At 43.0% G+C, this 26,240-nt stretch overlaps 1 protein-coding gene across 1 annotated transcript in view; it reads left to right on the forward strand.

The window, feature by feature from the left end:
* AASS (aminoadipate-semialdehyde synthase) overlaps nucleotides 1-26,240 on the forward strand; it is a 332,460-nt gene that overhangs the window by 35,665 nt on the left and 270,555 nt on the right. Inside the window, exons 2-6 of the mRNA XM_069229897.1 lie at nucleotides 735-952; nucleotides 7,353-7,529; nucleotides 7,991-8,075; nucleotides 23,186-23,253; nucleotides 23,336-23,482. Coding sequence (XP_069085998.1) covers nucleotides 743-952; nucleotides 7,353-7,529; nucleotides 7,991-8,075; nucleotides 23,186-23,253; nucleotides 23,336-23,482 — 687 coding nt within the window. The 5' untranslated portion in view covers nucleotides 735-742. The remainder of the gene's footprint in view (nucleotides 1-734; nucleotides 953-7,352; nucleotides 7,530-7,990; nucleotides 8,076-23,185; nucleotides 23,254-23,335; nucleotides 23,483-26,240) is intronic.

The following is a 26,240-nucleotide window of genomic DNA, read 5'->3' on the forward strand; positions in this document are numbered from 1 at the left end:
TGTTGACGTCACTTCCCTCTTCCTATAAAATGAAGAAACCGTTGCCTTCCAGGTCAGGGTCGCCTATAGCATAATTTGCGTGTGATGGGCTGGTCTGAAAGGTTAGTGAGTAGACTAGTTTTTTGGATATTTGTGGGCCTGTTTTATGGTCAGCTGCTTTTCCTTTTGATTTATCTGAAATTAAAACAAATATTGCCTGGAACAAGCTCAAAGCTTTGGGGTTTTAAATACCTTGCAAAGCACCTATACAATGTCTATTTACAAGTTCAAAAGTGCCCCAATTTACAAACATAGGCCACTTTTTTAACCATCTAACAGGGCCACGTGATTTTTGTGCCTGGGTCTATTTTTTGTCCCAGGTTGGTCCTGGTTGCCTTTAGATCTGTGAATAGTCACTAGCATCTTAGACTGTCCGAGAAAAGGAGATAACGTTCTCATATGCTTCTGAATTTAATGCATGTGACCTGCAAAATTAAATGTATTTACAAGGCAAAGCCCAATTTTTGATAATTTATTAAGCTGACTGAACACCAATCAATTCATAAGTATATAGACAGTCCTTGGACATGAAACTCTTGCATCTATGATGCTTGTGCATGGTTTGTATGGGGGGCTTTTCTGTTTTGATTGTCTGCAATGTCTTTCTTGTTAGGGCAGATTTCAAAGAGCTACAATGCATTATCAGCTGCATCCTAATGATAAAGTATTCTTTCATTGGTTTCTGCTATTTCTAGGTGTAACCATGCTGCGCTTACTCGGGCACAAGAAGGGCTATGTGCGCGTCTTGCAGGCAAGATGCCTCCATCACAAACCTGTGCTCGCGATACGAAGAGAAGACATCAATGCATGGGAAAGAAGAGCACCCCTTGCACCAAAACATGTGAAAGAGCTCACGCACCAGGGATTCAAGGTGCTGGTCCAGCCGTCCAACAGAAGAGCTGTTCATGAAAAGGTGAAGTCTAACTGTTGTCTTTATGCACGTCACCTGGTCCACTGATCAGCTAGTCAAAACAAAAAGTCAAATTTATCATTAATTCTTTTCCATTAAATTGCTTTTCTTTATCAATTATTGACATAATCTTGACAAACCTACTTTTACATACAGCTCATATGCATAATTACAATGAAGAATTATAAGCAGAGAAAACAGACATAATCTCATGACTTGCAACATAAAGTGCAGAGTGTTTTTTGATCCGCCATTAGTCTTTGAGTGCAGGGAAATGCAAAATATAGAATTCAATTCAGGAAAACTAGGGGATTCAGCTCCATTTTCTAGGTTCGTAGATGACAGTAGAGAATGACGAGGATTGAGTCGTCGGGGGATTGCTACTTTTTTCGCTTAAAAGTAGCTCAAAGGCATCATAGTAGTCCATTCGTGCAGCTTCTTCAGGGGTATTTTCGCCGCGTGAGGAATCAGTGGGAACATTGCTACCACTGATCAGACGAAGGAAAGTTGAATTATACTTTTAAATATTCAAGCAGGTCCATGCAAGAAATGCATATTTTGTAGGTTTCCATAGTTGAATCGCTCCATATTCAGTTTTGTGGCTTCGGCATAAAAATTCTATTTTGTTACACTGGTACACTTTCTGAATTAAATGACAAACTCTAGCGTCTTCAGATCCTTTCTGTTCAACGAATTTGCTTAAATAAATTGAAAAGGAAGATGTTGCACGTTTTTAAAGGTATCCTGGCAAGGGGAACAATGATTTTATCTTTCCATGTTGTGGAAGATGTTTTTACTGTGTCATTTTATTACAAGACTAAATGCTTCCATTGTGTATTGATGTTTTTGCTGTGAACAGAGAAGCTACAAAATAAATTGATATTCCATTGTAAACTCAGAAAAATGTTAAGCAGAAGATAATTGGATGTGAAAGTCAGTTCGCATAGCCCACCTATCAGTTCCCAAAGATTTTTTCATTGCTTTCGGATTCAACTCAATCTGAATCCAGGATCTTTCCCTTGATGCATATAACTCTTAAAGGGATTAATCCACCAATGATTGATCTGTCTATTTTGTGAGTACTGTGCGAACTGTTTTTTTCACCTTTTCTCTTGCACGCCATGTGATATGTTAGGGGCATGTGAAACGATAGCTCTTTTTTGCAGTAATACTTATTTGAGAATACAATTTGCCGTACTTAATCAGCTGTTACTACAGTGGCTGACTTTATGCAGAATTTAACGTCTTTGGCTTAAATCGCTGACCAGTCTTTGGACACATCAGTGAACCATGACACCACAATGAACAATTGTATTGGTTTATGTTATACATGCTTGAGGTTCTTTGAACGGATATTAGGGTGCTCTTTTATATTTCAGGCCTTCCTTCTTTCGCCACCCCCTCCTGTTGCTGCTGTTCTTTGGAGTGAGAGTGCAGGATGTGAATCGAAGCAAGTTCGGCACGTACACAATGCCTGCTTGCCCTTGTTGTATGTAAAGTGTGATTATGATGCTGCGAAAACCAGGGATGTGAGCTTGTCAACAAGCTAAAGAATCATGACATCTTCAGTAGCACCCATCTCGTGTTGCCAAGCCAACAACCAGTACAGCAGTAATCCTCAAAAGTCGCACAAGATGCTTACTTCTAGCATGAGTAAATGTATATTGAGAGAATATATAATTTCTAAGCTTGTATTTAGCGCAATCACTTAGGGGCAGATGTAGCAAAGGGTTTTACCCATTCTGTGTCTATGGGAAAATGTGTTCGTACATATGGCCCTTAGTGCCCAGTAACAGTGCGAGCCACCAAACCCCTAAGGTTACAGACAAATAACTCACCAGATCAGACTAATGTGGATAAAGTCAGTGCTCCCTGCCAGCCTCCTGCATTGCTAGTCAAGTAACCGTAGTGCGTCCTTGGTTTTCTCTCTCTCTGTACACTCGGGCCCTTCTGAGCTACAGACTGCGCCCCACTAACCAACATCCAGCTGAGAATTGACACCGGGACACTCATTAGCTATTGTGAGCTGTTAAACTGCTAACAAGCGCAAAATCGAATGGTGGATCTTTGCAAACCAAAACGGGGCAAAGAGTTGGTAAATTGAAGGAAACAATTTGCTTGCAGAAAGAAAACCCTGGAAACAGACCACGTATTTCAATTTCTGGAAAAATAATCCCTCACACCTATCCAGAACCGGACACTAAAGGGATACCTGATGGCCAGTGCTGTAAATATGCTTGTTCCGGCTAGAATTCCTGTCTTTATAAATTGACAATCTACAACTTTGACCCATTTGACTACCAACGAACCAACCCTGTCTTAGCACTCATACAAATCACATCAATGCCTCCCCTTGTACTACAGCCATGGCTTGTATCTCGTCCCATTTTGTGCCAGTCCTACATCTCAACAGAAGGATCTTTGTACAAGGACCTTCACGATGGTTCGTACCCCACAACATCTTTAACTTAATGAAGATCTGAACATTGAGAAGAGACCAGATGACCCACCCGGTGATGATTTCAGAGAGCACCCTATAGGCAAGTGGAATGGACGGTCCACCTACCCCAAACACCGTAACAATAGGGGCAGCGTTCCGAGGTGCCCTACACCACTGTCTAAACCCTGAATCTGTAAACTGCTTGCCCCAGCTGACTGATCTTGCGTCAAAGACCAACCCTTGACCTAGACACCACTGGACTGTGGATGGACACCACATGTTCAGACATCTAAACATTCCAAGGTAGTTCACTGAGCTCCTAACTACAATTAGCCATTCACATCCAAAGGCTTGGAACAAACACTCTGACTTACTGGGAAAACAAGCAAAATGCCCACATGATTTTAGACTCGCCAAGGCAACTAGACTCTTCCTGGATCCCCAAATGCTCTATGCATTGAATCAGCTGCAGTGCCTTGTACAATGCTTTGCAAAACCACATACAAAATAAAGTTTCTTTATGTGGGTATTTTGTTGAGCGCTATTGCGTGGCCCTGACAATGTTTGATATCACTATTGAGGAAACTACTGTTGAACTAATTTGGGACCTTAATACATGTCTTTCTTCACGTTTGAGATTTTGTGTAGTTTTAAAAAGCTAGTCTATGCCATTTATCATTTTAACACTGTAAAAATGTGTTTATTTTTCAGAATATGTTTTTGTTTTGTTTTCACAATGTGTTGCATACCGCTGGTGGGTGCGATGTAGTAAGTAGGACTTCACTCTGTATCTGACTTGAGGTGGAGACGTTTGTGTAGCAAGCAGTTGGAAACTCATTTAAATGTGATCCCCTTTGCAATAGAAATCCTGGTCTATCAAGGCTAATATGATGAGTTTGGTGCATCCAGGACTCCCTTGCTGTTGCTTTTTGGACATTTCGGAATTGACTTGTGTGGAGTCCCAGGTAGGCATTGTTGCCTTAATCAAGAAACAAAGAGGTTATGGTTTAATGTCTGATAATCCATTAGTGAATGAAAAGTAAGACTCGACCAAACCTTTAAGAATTCCAGTAGCAGGAGCGGAGTACCGCGCTACTCCAGCTTTGAGGAAGCGAAGATTATTTTAATGATGAACTTCAGCCGATGAGCTGAGAACTGAAAGCTATTTAAGGTTCTTTAGTTGGACCTTGATGTCTTTTTTTTTTTTAACTCCTGCGTTAGCCAAGACCTTTTGATTTTACTAAAATTATATGTGTAATATTCTTATTTATAGGGTTTGTCAACTAGGCCTCTTGATCCATTGATCTGCTATTGTGTCATTCAAATTTTTCTTCTGCTCGCTACAGGATACATGATAGGGCAGTGAGTCTGCCCACTGCAGCAACTGGCCAAATTCACTGTGAGTGATGGCATTCTGCCCTTTAACTAGGAGCACATCTGCACACAAAGTAGTTCCCTTCTATGCCAGAGACTATGTCAATATATGGTTTTTGAGACCAAACAATATTTGTCCTTTTATAAATTATTTTTGGCAAGGGATTGGCAGCTTTCTCAACAATAAAGCGTTGGAAACACTGTAACAGGGAAAAAAAAAACAAGTAACAATGCATCCATAAGGTTTGCAGGCAATGCCAGACTGGCCATTCCAGTGTTTTGTGATGTTCTCAAGTTGATTGTGTAATGTGAATAAAATAATTTTTATACTTCGACCAATTGACCTCATACGTGACCCTTGAGCAACATCATTGAGTGTGCTTTCTGTGAAGGAAGGGGCTTTTACTTAGCGTGCCAAAAAATAACATGAATAGTATCCAAGTTAACTGTGTTTTTGCATAATCTTTGTTTGCAGTTTTAAAATACAAGGAGCGTTATACTTGGACATAGTTTTGAGTGGCTCTTCTAATAATGTACAGCAGTGCTTGTGTTGGTGCCCTAAAAATGTTGTTGAGGTTTGAGGCATGGCTGTCATCATAGTAGCTGCAACATAGTCTCAGAAAAACTCCTGTTCTTCATGTCTTCACTCGCCAAGACAATTTCCTGGCCAGACTTGGCTAACCACACCAATAATAAGTGTGCCTTGCCCCCATGGGCACTACACACAGGCCAGTAGAAAACGTCCTCCACGAATAAGATGATGCATCCCAACAATTGACCTCTGTATCGTGGTGCCAGCACGTGCACTCTCCTATTTAAACCACATTCAGTTTTGCCTTTCTGATCTCAAACTAATGCCCAACCTTAATATCTTTGCCATTCTCCTTATGGAATAACTATCCATTTATTTTCAGAATTGCTTATAGATCCATATCCTTTCGTTCTGTTTAAGGCTGTAAAGGTAAAGAGTTGATTTCAACAAGCAACAGTGACACCCAGAATAAAATCTGGAATTCCTGAAAACATGTTAGGACAATCTTTGCCATTTTTGCCCCTGAGGCCTTTGTATTTAAAACATTTAAACTTCGTACTTGTATAGCGCACTACTCACCCGTTAGGGTCTCAAGGCGCTGTACGCATACCGCTGTGGAACCCCTCCTGGCTTTTCCCAGTGAGGTGCCCACTCCTGGGCAGCCTCCAAGGTGAAGCCAGGCATCCCAGCACTGTTGGGGCCGTTGTGGAGATTAAGCAAGCTATTGCCCAGAGTTACAGAGTGGGACCCATGAATTAGATTAGGCACCGATGTGAGAATTATCAGGTCCGAGGAAATTGAGCCCAGGACCCGCCGAGGCGGGAATTGAACCCTGGTCCCGGGACAGATTTCTGCATCAGAGTCTGCCGCTCTAACCATTGAGCCACACTTCTCCACAGATGGATCATTTGTTCCAAGATCCTCACATACCTTACAGATGCGGCTTGCACTTCAAATAAAACTCTTTTACACAAACGGCTTAACGCCTGGACCTAAAAATATGCACAGTTTTTGTAGAAGGCACGCTGCCTGGCACCACAAATATGTTGTAGTACAAATAAGTTGTGGTGTTAGGCAGGTTGGAGTTGTGGTCTGTTTATTCAACAGCATAGAGCATTGCTCCTCTGCTCAGGTGGATGGAGTCTGAGGTCTCCTGATTCGTTTTCAACAAAACTATGAAAAACAGAAACATTGTTGGTTGGTGGTCTACTCATACTCTGCGTAAGTTGCAGAGCACTGAGCTTTGTGGGATTCCTAATCTGGGGTTCGACGTTCTGCTTCTATTTGCTGAACGTTTCTGCCTTTTAAGGGCGAATGTGAACAATTTGCAGTGTCAAGTAACTATCCTATAATTTGGAGCTTCAGGTAATAAATAAGCCTGCTCCGCCCCTAAACATCAGGCCTTGTTTCATCAGAAATTGGGAATTCAGAGAGCAAGCTTGGCTCCACAAACGCCGGCATGGCCCTAGCTGTCATGGGACATCAAGTCCTGCTTTTGCAACCCCATCACATTGTCTTTGACTAACCAATCACAGTTTATGGGGCCCTACTTATCGACGTGTTATATGGAGCCCTTCCACTGTGGAGTTATATTGCTGAAGCCTTGTCATGGGATGCCTTTAGTAGCAGGCATTAGTGTGCCTTTATATTTTAGTTTTTGCAAATTTACTTTTTACATCATTATGCTTTATCTTGTCTGTACCATTTCCTTCCACCCATTCTACTTTGCAAGCACTGCTTGAAAGTGATGTCTTTCACTATGCCAGCTCGTTCAATCTGCAGTCAATAGCTGCTATCTGGAACCTTGCCTACATTTGAGTAGGATTAAATATAACTGCCTGTATCGTACATGCATGTAAGTAAAAATAGAAGATTGTATACTGCTGAATCGACGCACATTACATTACATTGTACTGTATATCTTTGAAAGGTCATATGCCATGGTCTTACTCTGTTCATTGGAGGTCAGTGAAAATGTTTTCCTTTGCAAATGGTACAACATGTTGCAGCAACTCCAATGTAACACAGGTGACCGTGTTACTTTCATTTGTGACCAGGAGTATGCAAAGGCGGGCGGCATTATTCAGGAGGATATCTCAGAGGCATCTCTAATTGTGGGAGTAAAACGGCCGCCAGAGGATAAGTTAATCGCAAGGAAGACATACGCGTTCTTCTCACACACCATCAAAGCTCAAGAAGCAAATATGTCCTTGTTGGACGAGATTCTGAAACAGGTAAGAGAAAATAGATTCCTGGCAGGTACTCATGTTAGTTCAATAACAGTTTAACTTTGCAACACCACTCATTTTTTTCTCATGCTTTTTCTATTTTCATTTGGTGATTATGTAAAACATTCACCCAGTAGTATTGCAAATATAGAAAAGTAGCGAATGGTGTGTACGTTGTTTGTACAGTGGTGAATCGATGAATGAATAACGTGGGTATAGCGTGGGTTCACATTGTAGATGAAGTACCTTTTACTTGCATCCATCAAGCAGGGAGTTCTTCCATCCCACACTGCTGATGATCTGAAATATAGCCTCTTAGTACAAAACACAAGTACACTGTTCAGTCAATAGAGAGTTTGAAAATGTCACATTAACTTTATTGCTAGCTTAGTCCTTTCATCTTGAGACATAATAGTATTCACTCCATAAATTAAAATTATCCTACGTATGTTCTAATTTTTCTTTAGGAAATTCGATTGATTGACTACGAAAAGATGATGGACCATAAAGGAACGCGAGTTGTCGCCTTTGGACAGTGGGCTGGCGTGGCAGGTACTATTTCTGACTTGTATAAAGGCATTTTATTAAATATTTCAGGAATTTAAGCATATGACAGCTGTTTTTCATTAATGTTATGATTGTTTAAAAAATCTTACTGTAGTTACTTCTTTGACCTAGAAAGTATTAATTTTACGTTCTATATAACCTGTATGTTACTTCACGGTGGATCCTTTCATGTTACCAACTCAAGTCAAATGGAAGTAATTCAGTGTTTTATAGGGAGGACAAACCACAAAATCTTATGTTTATCAGTGCATTTATTACAAAATGCTAAAGTTCCAATCAGCTTTAGTTTCAGAAAGGTTTCCCAATACATGTCTCAGTAAGAAACTTACTTAACATTCCCATGACATTTTCTAAGCATCAGATTTCTCAAATCAATATTATAAACAACATATTTTTCTTTATACATTGGACTAGTTACATGTACAGAGAATTAAAGGGTCTGACAATCTTAGGAGTAGCCAACATTCCTAAAAACATACATACATTACAGTTACAATTAATGGATTAAAAAAACTTCAGCCAACACGTGTTTCGCGGCAATACAGGACGCTTCCTCACAGCTGAAATCATAAAAACAAAATATTGGAATCATTCTATATATTCAATCACACAAAAAAGACACTAGAAGAATACCTTATTCCAAAATCACCTATCACTCATTATTATATTACTACATTCTATTGTACCCCAAAAAATCCTCCCACTTATATTTCTATAATTTCGTAGTGGGTGAACATACTAGTCTGATGCTTATGGTTCCTGATCATTATTAGGTGCCCACCTGGGCACAATCTAATAAGAATACATTATGACACATACCACTCGTAAGGCCCTTTTGTTGATTCCCACCCTCGAAGAATACCACTGTGGTGATGACCCACAATGTGATCATATTTTTGAAATCCAAAACACCCCCATAGTTTTTCAAAGTATCTATGCAACTAGTGATCCCGCGTTTCACATAAGCCAAAATACATGCTCTCAGTCCCATATCCATGAACTCAGAACTCACTCACCTGCCAATTACAGACATATATGCAAAAGTGACTCCTCTACATTTTACAAATAACCAATGTAGGAAGCTGGCCTATTAGTTAGTGAGACAGTGTCTAGGATGCCAGGGCTCTCTAGTGGTAGCTGTGGTGAGCAGCCAAGACTTATCTAAGAAAAGGGTAAAGCACTTGCAATACTACAGCAGTCACACAGTAATTTATCACACATGAAAGGACCCACACAGTGTTACTGTAAAAAAGTACCTTTATTTTTGTAACACTGAACTAGATTACTTATAGGCAGTCCCCCAACTGGAGGTAAGTACACACTATATTTACACAGTAAGTATTTGGACTTAGCATGGAAAAGCAACAAGCATTGGCAAGAAATAGCAGAAAATAGCTAGGGCCCAAGAGGGGGGTCAAACCATATACTAAAATAGTGGAATGCGACGTTAGGTCCCCCAGCCAAGGATGTGGAATAATTAGAAAGGAGGTGGGAGAGAGCAGGACCCCAAGAGGTGAATACCTCGGCAACCCCCAGCGACCAGGAGAATAGAGGTAAGTTACCTGGTCTTCCAAAGGACTAACAAGGGGACTTGGAAAAGGAATATTGCAAGACCAGGGCCGGTCAAGTGGAACCCAACTGTGGATTCTGGATGAAGAGGACCTATGAAAGAAGGGTACGGAGTCTAGTCCGCACAGGAGTGTCCAGGTAGGGCAGAAGCCACTACCCACCGTTTTGTGGATGAAGATCTCGGTCGACAAGGGAAGATGAAGATCCACTGTGGAGCCCAGGAGCTGCAGAGAGGTCCTTGGAGTCGTGCAGATGATGACCCACGCTGGTTGCTGGATCGCAGATGGTTAGTGGTGAGGAGGACCACCAACAAGCCTTGGCAAATGCAAATCTGGGCAGAGGAGGATTTGCAGAGAAGAACAGGACCAGCAAGGTCCTGGGTACTCAACCCTTGGAGGGAAGTCCGGGCTGACCCTCAGCAGGCGGGGGAGCCAGCCTAGCAGTCGTAACCCCCACAAGCAACAGGCACAGTAAGTTGCAGTGAGGCCCAGTCAGGACACCTGGAGAGGAGTCCCATGTCACTGGAGCAGCAGAGGAGAGGCCGGGGCTACTTGGAGCCTGAAAATCCCTTGCAGCCAGAGTTAACAAGATTTGGTTGCTGCAAGAGTTGTGGTGCACAGGGGTACTGTCCTGCAAAGAGAGGAAAGGGCTCACCGTTTCCCACGTTGGACAGCAGGTAGAGAGGACTAAGAGGACGATTCAGAACCACCACCTGTGTTGGAGACTTTTCCTGTAGCCGGATGGCAGAAGATCCCAGCAGCTGGACGCCGTTCCCTTAGGTGCCTTCGGATTCAGGGGAGTGACTCCTTCAAGCCAAGGTAGATTCCTTCTTACTTCTTTAGTGTAGCTGAAGTCTTGCTTACGCCAGAAGATGCACAGCCATGGAAATGTTGCAGTTGCTGGAAGGAGCAGGGAAACAATGTTGCAAGGTAAGATCATCTCGGGAGTTGCAGGAGTGTTTGGTTCCTGTGAAGTCCAGCAGCAGTTCCGGTGGCCAGGAGCAGAAGAGGTCGCTGCAGAGGAGTCCTGATGGAGTCCTGCACACCAAATATGGGGACCCACCTGCCAGGGACTCCCTAAATAGCCCTAATAGGGGGCTTGGTCACTTTGCAGGGTGACCACCTATCAGAGGGGATCACTGACATCATACACCTGTCCTGACCAACCAGATGCTCCCAGGGGCCTCTGCACATTTTGTTTCCAAAATATAAGAATCAAGTGGCCACCTGGAGGAGCTCTGGGCACCACCCCTGGGTGGTGATGGACAGGGGAGTGGTCACTCCCTTTTCTTTTGTGTGGTTTCACACCAGAGTAGGAACCAGGGCTCCCTGAACTGGTGCAAGCCATATTATGCAAGGAGGGCACCAAATGTGCCCTTCAAAGCAAGCCAGTGGTGTGGGGAGGCTACCCCTCCCCAGCCTTGAAACACCTATTTCCAAGGCAGAAGGTGTTGCCTTCCCCTCCCACAGGAAATCCTTTCTTCTGCCTTCCCCTGCTTGAGCTTTTCAAGCAGCAAGAGGCACAATCCTGTCTGAGGGGCTGCAGCAGCGCGGGCTGCCCGCAAACCCAGGAAGACTGGTAGGAACAGTACTTGGCAGGGTCCTCTAATGAGCTCCCAGCACCTTTCCAAGATCTCAACAAATCCAGGACATTTGGGTTGTGATCCTGATGTTTCAACTTCTCTCCTTTGTCTCAGTGAGGGCAGTTCTGAGGCTTTTTGGCTTTGTCTCCTGCATCCTGCTTCAGAAACTTGTCAGATGATACAGGAGGGATCTTCATTCGGATCTGAATTCTCAGTGGCAAGGGATCCTGTCATATTCCATCCAGGTTTCATCTGAGACTGCAAAAGGTCTGCATTGGTGCCTGCTCAACTGCAGTTGGACCGGAAACCGGTTCCTCTGTATACCCTACTCAGTGTTGATGACCCTGATGGATGCATAATTGCTGGGTTGAGGAGGCCAGGGGAGAGGTGGAGATCAGAGGACTGTGGCTGCTGGTGGAGGCCTGGCACAATAACAATTTGTTGGAGATGGAAGTAAAGGCCTTCCTCCTGTCCATCAAGAGGGTGCTGTTTCAGGTTCTCACAGACAACACCACTGCCATATGGTACTGTAACAAAGAGGGCGGAGTTGGGTCCTCTTCCAGGAGTCTCTGTACATCTGGAACTGGCTTATTCATCATGGAGCCTCTCTTGTAGTAAACCATATGGCCAGATATTTAAATGTCAGGGTGGATGTACTAATTTTGCGTTGCCTGGGAGATAACGAATGAAAGTTGCACACTGAGGTGACGCAGGGTGTCTTCCAACAATGTGAGGGACCGTGGCTTGATCTTTTATCCTCCACAAGAAAGTGCAGTGCCCAATCTTTATGCAAGTTGCATTTCTCAAGAAGACTCTGTCACAGGGGCACTTTCGAGCTAGAGCGGTGCTTTGTTCTCCTGTGTGCATTTCCGCTTCCACCTCTCCTGCCCACTGTTCTGAAGAATATCAGGAAGGGCTTGCCAAAGTCATTTAATGGCTCTGAATTGGATCAGGAGAATGTGATAGCCAGAATGTCTGGGCATGAGCATCTGTCCCCGATCAAGCTGCCGGTTCAGGAGGATCTTTTGTTGCAGTAGTAGCGCAGGGTTCTCAAATGCATGCCTGCATAATCTACGCTTCCATGCATGGATATTGAGCTTTCACAGCTGACTGCTTTCAACCTCCCTCCCGAGGTAGTGGATGGCATCTTGGCAGCCAGACAAACATCCACAAAAAACATGTATGCCGGACTGTGGGAGACATTTGTAGCTTAGTGCACTTTTCATCGGATAGAACCGTTGGAAGCCTAATTGTTAGATGTATTGCTGTTTGTGCTATCTTTGTTGTCCCAGCAGGGTCTTGCTATGGCCACTGTCAAAGGTTATTTTTCTGTCTTGTCTGCATTTTCACATTAAGAAATCAACGACTGTTTTTTAATTACTTGTTGTGAATCATTTTGGAGGGTTATGCCACATGTTTCCACCCAAACCACATGTGATGCCTCAGTGGGACTTTAACCTTGTTCTCACATATTTGATGTGTACATCATCTGAGCCAATGCACAGCTGTCCTCTGCGTCTTTTGAATCTGAAAACAGTTTTTCTCATAGCTATAACATAAGTTTGTTGCATGAGTCAGTTGCAAGCACTGTCTGTCCAGCAGCCGTATACCATATTTTTTCCAGGCAAACTGATGCTACAGACTATGGCGACATTCATGCTTAAGATTGTAATGCCCTTCTGCATCAGACAATTCATCACCTTTCTGCCATTCTTTGCTCCACCTCCTCCATCGAAAGAGGAAGAAAAAATCAATTGTTTGGATCACAAAAGAACTTTAAGTTTTTGCATCAGTCGAAACAAGGATCATTGGGTGGACAACCAGCTCCTTGTTTGGTTTCACAGGAGCAAAGGGTAAGACAGTGCAGAAAAGAACTTCAAGGTGGATAGTACTCTGCATCAACATCTGCTACCCACTGACTAACAAGCAGCCCCAAGCGGGCTTGAGGGCTTGTTGAGCCTGTTCCTTTCTGCAGGGTTATCCCCAAACTTGTTGCCTCCCTCCTTCCCTTTTTTCTGAGTTTGTTTTTGTTGGCTTTAGGAGTCTGGGCACTTTACCATTTCTAACCAGTACTAAAGTGATTGTGCTTTCTGCTTAAACATGGTAACACTGGCTTTTTCACAATTGGCATATTTAATTTACTTATAAGTCCCTAGTAAAGTGCACTACATGTGCCCAGGGCCTATAAATTAAATGCTACTGTAGGCCTGCAGCACTGCTTTTGCCACCTACTTAAGTAGCACTTTAAAACAATTCCCAGGCCTGCCGTTGCAGCCTGGATGCAGGGTTACACTGCCATGTCGACTTTGCATTTAAAACCCCTTGCCAAGCCTTAATTTCCCCTTTTATTACATGTAGGTCACCCCAAGGTAGGCCTTAGGCAGCCTATAGGGCAGGGTGCTATGTACTTCAGAGGCAGGAGAAATATGTTTAAGTTTTATATGTCCTGGTAGTGAAAAACTCCCAAATCTGTTTTTCTCTACTGTGAGGCCTACCCCTCTCATAGGATAAGAATGGGGATTCCTTATTACATTTAATAAGCGGCAATTCCAGATTAGGAAGGGGTAGACCTGTCATGTTCATTACCTATGGAATTCTAATGATGAATCCTCTTTAATGGTAAAGTCAGATTTATTATTATAATTTTGCAAGTGACACTTTTAGAAAGTTGGCATTTTCCTAGTCTTAGCCCTGTATGCCTGACGCCTGTCTTTAATACACATCTGGGTTGGGATGGTAGCTGGACTTGTGCATTCTCTTTAGGCAGACACACACAAAGGGAGCTTAGGCGTGACTGATGGGCAATCAACATCCTGATGGGCCATCCTGGGCAGGATGGAAGGGAGGGGCTGACACACCTAAATAGGCAGTGTCCTGTCCCCATACAAAGGGCTTCATCCCCCCTGTAGTGAGTCTGGAGCCAGGGCAGGGACTCTGTGCACTTCAAAGACCTCTCTTTTAAGTCTCCCCCACTTGAAAGGCACAGCTGAGTATAAGTACTGATCCTCTGACACCACCACTTCAGTGCTCTTCTGGACCTGTGGATACTCTGCCAGGAAGAAGGACTGCTATTCTGCTGGACTGCTGCTCTGGAAGAACTGCTTTCTTGCTGTGTTGACCTGCTGCTCTCCTTGCCTGGGTACGAAGGACTGGCCCTCAAACCTTGAATCCAGTCCTCGTTCCTTGGAAGTGGGTATAAAGTGCTGCTCTATTCCAAAATCCACAAATCGACACTGTTGTGCCTCTAGGAACTGGCACATCTCCCACTGACGCAGACTCACCTCCGTTATTGGCTTTTTGTCATTTTGGTCTTGTTCTGTTCATTAAATTAAGCTCTAGTATTCTATCCAGGTGTGGTATCTTTTTGTGTGATGTTTTCACTGTTTTACTGTTTGAAGTGTTGCACAAACACTTAAAACATTGCCTCTTAAGTTAAGCCTGACTGCTATATGCAAGCTACCAGAGGGTAAACACAGGCTACCCTAGGGTATGTTTGTGATTAGGATTGTGGTTCCTGCTTGGACAGGAAGCATACCTCTGCCGACCAGAAACCCAATTTCTGTCAGGGCTCATTCTACCATGGCCAAAGCAGCTACCAGTATGCTCCGTTGCAGAGTGTCTGTCTTGGACATGTGTCAGAGAACAACAGGGGCACCCATTCACATGCTCACAAAGTACTACTGCAGTGATAGCCAGGGCGCCTGGAGGGACACTTTGCCCATTTGAACCTGCAGGGCTCTTTGGTCTGAGCCATTCCACAGACTCCACTTCAGGAGGCTTCTTTTGTATCTATTCACAAGGTGAGGAATCTGCAGATAGAAGCATCCATCAGAAGGGCAAGTTACATACCTTTTGTACTATTCTTTCTGGTGGATTGTCTCTCTAACCTCATATTCCTCTCTGACACTCCCATCTCCCCGTTGTATATAACAGACTCTTTTTCTCCACCTTAAAAGGTCCCAATTTAGAGATCTGCACACTGTCCAGTCTCATCAGTCAGTGGCTCTAAATCTAATGGTGTGAACACAGAACAAAGAGAAACTGATGTCAACATACAGGAATGGCAATTATATGTGGCTCTGGCATCACTTCCGGGGCACGACTGAGTCGGTGTAGAGCTGCCCAATGCCACCTACTGACATGCAAGAGAATTACTGAAAAAATTCTGAGTCTAGACAGAGGCCTAGGGGTACTCACAAGATGAGGAATCTTCAGTTAGATAGGATAGCACTCAGAAAGAGGGATATCAGTGGTAATTCGCTTGTTTACTACATGGTACAAAAAGCAAGTATTCAGTCCTAGAGCCTGAATAGGATATTTTCAGATTGAAAAAGCTTCAACAAGAAACGCTTCTATGCACAAAGAGCTTCAGTTCAGGTTTAATTTTATGTCTCACCTATAGGCTGCTTTTAACTGTCTCTTGTCGAATACTTAGTGTGGATAATACCAATAATTACAGTGGACTTTGTCACCTTATTGCTTACCATTGGCTGACTTCCTTGTCAATTTAATTTCCTGCTTCTTATTTCATGGCTTTCCTTCTTTGTATTGTAACTGTACCTCCCTTACAACATAGATCTTTACCATCCTTTGATTTAATGACTTGTATCCTTGCACTGCTTTCAATCGGGGATTCGCTTTTTTCTTTGTGTTTCAGCACTCTGTTTGACTGCACGTGTTTTCTTGCACTCTTCCTCGTGTACTATTTCCCTACTGAAATCCCTCCATTCTTAATGTTGCTCCACTTCCCACTCAGTCGTCGATTCACCACTCGCAGTCTCATTTTTTTAAAGCCATTTTGGAGGCCTTGGCAGCTGCACTTTTTTGCAGGGCCGCTCCTTTCTACAAACAAATGTTTGTTTTTTAGTTACGATTTCCACATTGGTACCTGACAATCATTATTGGTGCTCCCACTCCCTCCTCCTCGGATTCCCTCATTACCACCCAGCAAAAGTGCCCTTCATCTCTAAATAGCTGCCCTCCACCCTGCACATACATTTCATTTGTATTATAGCGCAGGTAATGGCTGACTTTACTAATGTACTCAGCTATTTACATAAAATACAGATTTGCTCTTTGCAGTAGGCATATAAACCTTCTGCGCTTCTTTATGGCACTAAAACTGCCACTAGACAAGTCTGACCCTTTTGTAGCAGAAAGATAATCACAATACTTACTTGACTTTTTTATTGCTGCCTAAAAGCTACAGTTGAAAAGCGTCAGTTGAAGTATGTGCATTGCTTTGAAGACGCAAGCTGCAACTGCAAGACAACTGGTGGCAAATCTATATATAGATATATATATATATATATATCACTTTTATATGTGGGTCTGGTTTTCCTGGGGGCCGATCGCAGCCCCCAGGGAAACCACACATGTATTGACAAATGTGATATATATATATATATATATATATATATATATATATATCTACATAGATATATCTATAGATAGATCTATATATATATACATATATTTATATATACATATATATATAGATCTATCTATAGATATATCCATGTAGATAGATATAATCTACATAGATATATCTATATAGATATATATATATTTATTTTTTAGTTGTTTTATGGGTTTCCTTGGGGACCAAAATGGCTATTGCCCCCACAGGGGGTCGCCCTGCCCACGGGCTACCCCCTGTCCATTTATTTTCTTTTTGTTTTAAAAAAAAAAAAAAAAAACAATTTGCCCCTGGGGGGTGCCTCCGTGTCTCCCAGGGACCAAAAAAAAATAAATCCTCGGGTGCGATGCACCCGAGGATTTAGTAACCCCCGCCCTGGTGTCGGCCACTGGTCGTGACCCGCACCAGGGAGGTAGTGCGGGCGTCGGGCCAGTGGCCGACGCCCGCACTGAAGGGGTTAACCAACTCTGTTTGTATTGGCACTCCAACTCCCCGCAAATTTTATCCCTCGCTGATGTCACCCGGAGTCCTCACAAGAAGTTTTTGTTTGGAACTTTTTAAACATTATGGTACTGCACAAATGTGGATCTTTTAAAATAATTGTACTGCACAAATACTTTTGAAAATAAAAAAATCAATAGCTTTGAGCATATCTTGACGCTACGGTTGCCACCTGATCAGTATTTTACTGACCAGGCTGGTGGTGTTAAGCCAAGACATAAAAAATAATAAAATCACGAAATCATTAAAATGTAATACTTTTTCACCTTTGAAATGTACACTTAAAGCAGAAAGTGCAAGATCCATTACTGCAAATATTTGCAGAACAATACAGAGGATTATACCAGCCATTCTTCTGTTCAGGAACCATCATTTGGCCCTTCCAGAGCCTGGGCACGTGCAGAAATGGCTGTTTTCTTTTTCCTCTGAGAAAGTTGACACCCCAACTTGACACATCTTAAAAAGACAACACTTGGCTATATCATAGGTAGTTAGGAAAGTAAATTACCACAAAAATGTTTCTGGGACCTTCAGCGAAATTGGAACATTGGACGGCACAATAGTTTATGACGTTTCTGGAGCATGAAGGGCTTTTGCACATGATAATGACGTGAGTAAATCACTTCCCAGAGAAAACTAGAGCACCCCCAAAATTGTGTTACTTTAGAAAAAGGGGCGTTCTCCAAGGGAAACAAAAGATTTCCCTGTGGCAGAAAAAAAAGAAAAATAGTTAACAAGTGCTTTTGCTCTGCGGCTAAACACGTGAAGGAACATACAAAATATATTTGCTCATGCTGAAATGGAATTGAGAAACTTTTTGGAGGAGTGCTTCTAGAAAACAGTGACTGTCGTGAGCTTTGAGGTGCTAGTTCCTAAACCTTATGTGAGCTCCAAAAATGAGTACACCTCCAAGTGTAGAGTTACTCATTTATTTCAAAATTGGTCACCAATAGTGATTAATTTGTAAATAAAGAGTTGCCGGTGCTCAAAGCCCTTCTTTTAAACACGCGGCTGCTGTAATTAAATCTGCCAGCACTGAATACTGAGGCAGTGTAATCCTGAAGCCATCTCGGGCCTCTTCAATCCATTTACGGCCACCTCTGCCCCTTCAGCTCATCCTGCAACTTTCTCCATTTATGATGCTTTTTAGTTTTTCCTTCTTCCAGCTTTCTCATATGTGTCTTTTGCTCGCAGCAAATGGTTGAGGCATAAGAATAAGCCCCGGCCCTCACAAATAAGTGCCGGTGCCCAGCACCGGAAACAACAAGCACAAATTAAGCACTGGTCACAAATACTTTTATCCACTTTGTCACTGGATCACTTGCTTTCATAAAAGAAAGAAAAGGAAGTACACCAATGTTACATTTTCACAAACACAGAAAATGAATTAGAGGGAAAGTTGGTTGTAATACCATCAACTTCTCACTGACCCCTAAAGTCTTTTTTTGACAGCTCATTTGGTTACTTTGCCCAGGGTGGCAACCATGTCAGTGCATTGTTTGAAGCCTCAGCATCCTTTAGTTTTATACGTGAAAGGCTGTATTGCAAAGTCGCCTTTATATTGTAACGATCCTAATTAAAATTTAATTGTCCATTCCATGGTGAGCTGTTTTTAGATTACTGCTAATATCCCGTGTTTAAACTGTTGTTCTCCTATTTCCCCACTCCCCCTATTGAAACTGCTATTTTTTTAAGTACGGGTTTAATAATTTGACCCTCACTTTTAGGTGTCCTTGAGGTGTGCGGTCACATAAAAGGAAGAAAATCTCTCGGTTTTGTCTGACCTTTGAAGCACTTCTTTTTCTCACCTCTTGCTCATGCATAGAAATCACATCTTTTCCTTAGTTTTTGATACTTGCTGGTAACGTCCCAGCCTCTTCTCATGTTTGTAGACCCTTTTCTAGGACATCTGCCCGATTTGCCTGAATCTGTCTTTTGTGTCCTGCGTACATTCTTCTTTCAGCCTTTCTATTTCCCCCGTAGAACCTTTTTCCTCTCTCTAGTGAACATAGGCCCTCATTATGACCCTGGTGGTCGGTGGTAAGACTGCAAACAGGTCGGCGAAAAAAAAAATGGAATTATGACATCCGCCACTTCACCATTCTGACCGCCATGGCGGTGATGACCGCTGGGCTGGAGATTTCGGTTTCCAGCCTGGCGGCCGTCACTACACCGCCAACGGTATCAGGACCCTGCATACCGCCATGGATTTCGGGTGATTGGGAACCGCCATGAGATCCATGGCAGTAGGCACTATCAGTGCCAGGGAATTCCTTCCCTGGCACTGATAGGGGTCTCCCCTACCCCCCACGAGTCATGCCCCCACCCCCCTGCCACCTCCAAAGGTGACACAACCCCCCTCCCCACCCCAACTTGCACGTATACAAATATACACACCCCTACACGCACACACCCCCAACATGCACATACATGCACCCCTACACGCACACATACATCACAACAACACATACCCGAACACATACAAACAGACATGCACACCGACCGACCTGCACACACTTCCCATACACACAGCACCCCTCGCACGCATACACGCCCTCACACACCCCCTCTACACACTCACATGCATACCCCCATGCACGCACACAACACACATCACCCACCGCCCCCCTCCCCTAACGGACGATCAACTTACCTTGTCTGTTGGCCATCCAGGAGGGGACAGGATCCATGGGGGCAGCTCCACCACCAGCACACTGTCACCAGAACACCACCACACCGAATCATGGGACGTGATTCTGTGGGCGGTGTTCTGTTGACGTGGCGGTGGAGGTTGAGCAGCCTCCACTTTCCTGCCGACCGCCAGTATGGCTGCTGGCGGCTTTCCGTACGGAAAAGGACGGAGGGCTGCCAGCGGTCATAAAACGTGGTGCGGAAGACCGCCATCACTGGCGGTCTTCAGCACGGCGGTACCTCGGCGGTCTTACGAAACGACCGCCGAGGTCGTAATAAGGGCCATAGTCTTTTTTTCTTTCAGTGCTTGGTTAGTCTCCATTAACTTCCATCCCACCCATTTTTTGGCTTGCCTTCTGAAAAATGCTGTACCACTTCCTACTGTTTGTAAAATTTCCCAAAGAGTTGTCCTCTTTTCACTGACCTAAGTTGTCCCCAGTGCTCGTTTTTTAATAGCTCCAGATTGCTCATCAAGTCGGAAATCGGACATGGATATAATCTCCATTTCCCCATGGGCCCTATTCAAACTCTCCTTGCACTGTCCATCTCAGGCAACATAGGCCAATTTAAAATGTCTTCCTTTAGGGCCTCAATTACAAATGGTAAGACTGCCTGAAACTGTTGTGTTAGCAGCACATACAAACTGATGAATATTTTATTTCCTTCGCCCCCAATTGCTTGCCAATACCTGCGGAAATCTGTCATTCTCACCCTTCTTTACCTCCTTTGGGTTAAAGCACAGCTGCTTCTTGATCATGTTGGCCACCCCAGGGGAACCTTTTGTAAAAACCACTTTGATGAACTATTATCTTATTCGATACTGTTCGTGGAAGGTGTCTGAATGTTTCTTTAGTGGCTACTCCATCTACCTCCAAAAAATGCAAGTGTGTTTGACTAACTGAACAAGACTATTCAGAGGACTTAATACAATATTGTCATGCTAACACCTTCGCTATTGTCGCTCGCCATGCTACTTGAATGATACTTTTTATCTTTTGTATAATCTTGTCAAAAGGGAGGCAGGCCAGTAACAAACTGAAACTGGGACTCTGCTGAAATTTCTAAAACCACTGATGCACCTTATGTACCAGCTGTCTCCTTTGTGTTACAAATTGTGTGTTCTACATAAGAGGCACTGTGAATTTGGTGGGTGAGGCACTTCTTTCCATATAGTTAAAGAGTTCACGCTCAGAGATAGTTTATGAATGGAAAGATGTATTTTTTTTTTTTTTAATGCTTCTTGACAATCCACTGTTTTTGAAAACACAATGTCTTCCTAAGCATGCAATCTAGGTGTTGAAAATGAATATCCTTTGCAAGGTGTACTCACAGGTGTTTGCCTTGACTGGTTTTGCTGGCTATAGAACTATGTGCACTTTATCACTGCAAAAAAGTAGTAAAGTGTCTGTGCCCCCTCCCCCCCCTTTCAATACACTAAAATTGGCATATCCCTGACTGACATATTTCACTTACCTCTAAACCCCTTATATATGGTACAACACCCATTGTGCCATCCACTGCAGTGACAGCACAGTGGAGCCTGACTGTTGCAGGTTTAAACTACAGATTTGATCTGTCAAAATAACCCCTTTTGACAGACCTAAACATTCCTTATAAGTATTCACAAGTCACCTCAAAATAGGCCTTCCTGCTCATAAGGCAGGGTGCATGGTATTTAAAAGTAGGACAAGTTAAAAGACTACAAAAACTATTTTTTTTGCTGTAGCAGGGCTGGCATAGGAAAGCATTTGGATAGAACATTAAAATGAATAGTGTTATCACTGGCTGGGAAACAGCTACAGATTTCATTCTTGCACTTTTTGAAATATTTATTACAAGCCAAATGCACTGGTAAAATTGAATTATTAATATACTTTGGAAGAGGTACTTTAAAAACTTACTTTTCCCTGCCTAAAGTCTCGATTTGTATGAGTTACAGCTGTCATTAAAGAGCTGACTAGTCCCCTTGATTAGGTGTGAACTTGCTCCCAGAGCTAAGATAAAGGCCTTCGGTGTGAGGACGTGTTCTGTTCCTTTGGCAGAATGACCTTTTGGGCTGTGCCCATGAACTTGATTAACTTCAAAAAGGCCTACCCTGTTACTGGCGAATGTTAGCTGACACATGTGCAGGGACCATCTTTATTCCCCCAGTCAAGCATGCACCAGTCCTAGTGGGAGAGGAACTGCCCTCAAAACTGGTTTTGAATGGTCACAGAGGAGGGGTTGCTCATTTATTTGGCAACACCTCTATGGTAGGCTCACAGGCGGTGCACAAGGGAAGGACTGCTGACCCAACCCCGCTCTGTGACAAAGTGTCACTGATTGACACTCGCCCTGGGCGCTGCAGGGCTTAAACCTGAAGCGCCCAGTGCAAAGTCAATGGGGGACGCTTTCCTCGTCACCCGGGGGAGGGCCTTGAGGCACCTTTGCTGAGCCGCGGAGTTCACGCCCATAGGAGCTGTGACTTCCTCAGCTCAGCAAAGTGCAGCTCAGGCAGTCAGGAGTCTGCGCAAATCGCGCATGTCTGCTCCTGGCTGCCTGAGCTGAAAATGAAGAGTGTCTGTCAGGCTGTCCTTTGTTCAGCCCGACAGACACTCTTCATGAGGGGAAAAGGTGGGGGGCGTGGCCCCTCTGCCCTAAAAGACGGGCCACCCCTGCTCATGTTAATGTAGTGCCTTTACTGCTTCACCCTGACAAGGGTTGTGGATATTGCTTGAGGTGGATACTTACCCCTCCAATTAATACCCCAAGTTCTTACACTAGGTCTTTTGTTTGCATCCTTGTCCCAGCTAAGGACCATGATGTTTGCCTTTAGCAACTTACGCCATGACTTTGCTGGCAAGAGAACCACACAATAGGATGCTTTGCTTTGATAACCAGTTGACTTCGATTTGTAGACCCTCATTAAAGCCTATGGCCAACTTGCTTTACCTTCATTAACCCCACTATTGACACACAGACAATTAACCATATTCCCTGTTACCCCAGCGAATATCACACTGAACTGCTTTTTCAGACCTAAGCTATGATCTTGTGGTCCGAGATGATTTTGTAATCAGCGAATCCTGAGTCGTGTTTGAAAACTATCTTTAGTCTTTTATGTTTATCGTAGCCTTTAAAAACAAAATTCACCAGTACACATATAACATTATCTATGTACCTGGTCCATCAGCAGTACAATCTAGATAGACCATCACTACAATCTTAAAGCCTTAGTTTTGGTTTTCAAAATGTCTTCTATATTGTTCTGAGCTCCTCGGTATATGCTATAGAGTCCTATTGATGTACTGTCATATAGTTGCTCTCCTTAGAATGTGCATTTCTCTATTACAGGCATGATCAATATTTTACATGGACTGGGGTTGCGGTTTCTTGCGTTGGGACATCACACTCCTTTCATGGTAAGCTTTGTAAAATTGTTTGAGTGGGTAATGTCTGAAATTGATTCACTTGAATTTCTAAGAAAAGTGTGTCTAATTCCAGCACATTGGTATGGCACACAACTACAGAAACAGCAGCCAGGCTGTTCAAGCGGTTCGGGACGCCGGCTATGAAATTGCTCTGGGTTTGATGCCGAAGTCAATTGGGCCCATCACGTTTGTTTTCACAGGCACTGGGAATGTGTCTAAGGTAAGCCTTTTAGTTCACTGCTAACTTGTATCCTAAATCAGAATGGACGCTTCATATTCAGCTTTAGTTTGGAGAATAATTTAGTGGGAAGGTCTTCAGTTTCACACGTTCATCTTCCTGAAACCAGGCAAGCTGTTCTAAGTTCATTCTCTGTCTCAAAGAGGCCTAGGTGTTGAACAGCTAGCACTTTCAATTTTTTAGTTTTTGAAAACAGTCAGTAAAAACATAAGGCTGTCACTTCTGATGTGAGTTCCTTTCTTCCTGACTCTCTTTCCTATACTTGTTTCTCTTTCAGTTTGGGGACCTGTTTTTAAGTGTGACTTTATGAAAAATTATGATGTTATTTAATGTGCCACATTTCTCTCACCAGCTTTCTGTTTGTTTCTTGATGTTCTTGGGATTAGGTTGATGGGACAATATATAAAGATACATTCCATGCAGGTTAATAATCAGAACGTCAAGATGCTGCAGTGTCTCCAATTATAAATAATTAGGTGGACAGCTCCAGGCATTTTATTTATTTTTTTATCACTTTTTAAACAAATGTACTTTAATTTGCATATTTGTGTAGAGTCAGTTTTGTTTTTGGAAAGCAGGTTGTGTACCATTGTTTACTGCTGGTGTAACAGGGCTTTGCGACCATTGTTTACATGGGAGGTGATTTTGGGTGTGAAGATAATGCCAAATGTGCTAGGTTGTAGCTCTTGGGCTTTACTGTAATAATAGCTGCCCCAGAGAAAGCATGGTTCGCACTGCTGGTTCTACTGGTAAGTTTGGGAGCATTGACTGGCACCTTTGGACACCTCTAGGTGGGTGAAGAACTTCATGACTTGCTTGTGTGACCAGAGATCATGAAGAAGTTTCTTAAAAATAAATATTTTAATTTTTTCTACAGTTGATTAAAGTTGGTACACATCTGAGTGGAGTAAGTAGTTCAGAACATATCATATACTTGAAGAAGGTTTTCTCTTCCTGCAGAGAAGGTCTTCCAGCCTGGTTTGATTCATCATTGGAGAGGCATCCTGGAGAGAGAGTGTGTGGGGCTCTTGTGGTTACAGTTTCAAGGGGGATGCAGCAGTCCTTGAAACATGTGAGAGCTGGGAGTGACAGCCAATGCAATGCATTTAGTGTGCACGTAATGTGTCCTTACAACCACCACTGATCTGGCACGCTGCTGCAGGGCTGAAGGCATTGAGAGTCCACAGGTTGACAAGAGCACTGAGACCTTGTTCTGTGCAAGTCCACAGTCAACAAAAGTGGAATTTTCAGCACACGGCAGAGTACAACCAACTCATGTTTTCAGATTTTCTCGATTTAATATTTGTTGGACGTCTGTACATGTAATGAATCTCTATAGAGATAATTTTACAAAAAGAAGGTAGAGGTTAGTAAAAACACAACTGTTAGGTGTAGTAATACATAAATCTGACACTGCTTGTTTGCTTCCAGGACAGGAGTGTGAGACAAACCATTGAGTACACAGAAAAATACGTTTGCCAAATTATGAAAATATTTATACAAGGCAGCTGTGGGGGTGTAGCACATATTCTGGTGAATGTCATTACCTGATTAGCTGTAAGAGAACGTTACATTTCCGTGAAGGACACAAAAATCCGGTTTGTTTCTGGATTAGTCATTTACAACAACTGGCTTTATGAGAACTACAAAACTCATAGCAACATCTAAATGCACATCATTCCTTTTAATGTACAGGGACACCAAGATCTAGTGATCTTTTTCCAACCAACACGTGGGAGTGTAGTCATTTCCTCCATGTGCGGGTTACTAATGAAATGTCTTCCTTTGAAAAGCCAAGGCAGGAAATCCACCATCACCCCTTACTTCTGCTTCTCATTGAAATGTACCAACAAAAAGAAATAAGAGCCAGAATGACTTAACGAGTCAAAACATTATTTAATAACAGAAGTACTCATGCAATCCGTTAAGCATTTAATTTTGGAAGAAAAATATCATCCTAACTTCAGTCATTATGTCACAATTGATACCAGATTACACATGACATTAAATCATGTATATCATGTACAGCAGAACTCCACCCTAAACTACTGGTGAGACGAGACAGCAGTTACACGAACAATTTCCCACTTCAAAAAAGATTTAAAACGGGGGCGGAGCTTGGGGATGAGGCTAGAATAGAAGAAAAAAAAAAGGCAAAAAGAAATTAGACCAGTGGCAATGCAGGACAACAGGAATAAGGATAAAAACTGTTCAGAACAAAGAAGTTACATCTTTAACATTCACCACTTGCGTAACTGCTTCCCTGGTAGTTTTTCCAAAGAGAAAGCTGGATCTTCATTTTGAGCATTGTTTTCCTAAAGAACTGCAATGTTGTCCCTTGCTGTGCTCTGATATGAAGGTCATAAAAATAAGACCTGTTTTTGTTCAGACAGATTTTCTCTTCTAGAGGTGCTGCTGCTGCTTTCAGCTTTTCATCCCGCTCTCTACATCTTTTGAAAATGCATTTTTGTAAGGAGGGGTGGGGTGGCCTGGAGGGTGAAGAGATGGCTGCTTAGCCGTTCTGCTCCATCCCCTTGTGGATCCATTCCAAGAAAAGCATTGGTCCAAGTGAGCTGTTCGTGCCCCAAACCGCATATGTCTTCAGCATTGGAGCACTACCCTGGAGCATGCACTTTAAAGCACTGTTGTGGGAGGACTTACTGACATGTTGCATAATATAGTAAATAAGATGATTCTGATTCTGGGATAATCAAATACCTCAAGCCCTTGTTCTGCTGAA

This window comes from Pleurodeles waltl, chromosome 4_1 (assembly GCF_031143425.1).
Source record: "Pleurodeles waltl isolate 20211129_DDA chromosome 4_1, aPleWal1.hap1.20221129, whole genome shotgun sequence".
Lineage (NCBI taxonomy): Eukaryota > Metazoa > Chordata > Amphibia > Caudata > Salamandridae > Pleurodeles > Pleurodeles waltl.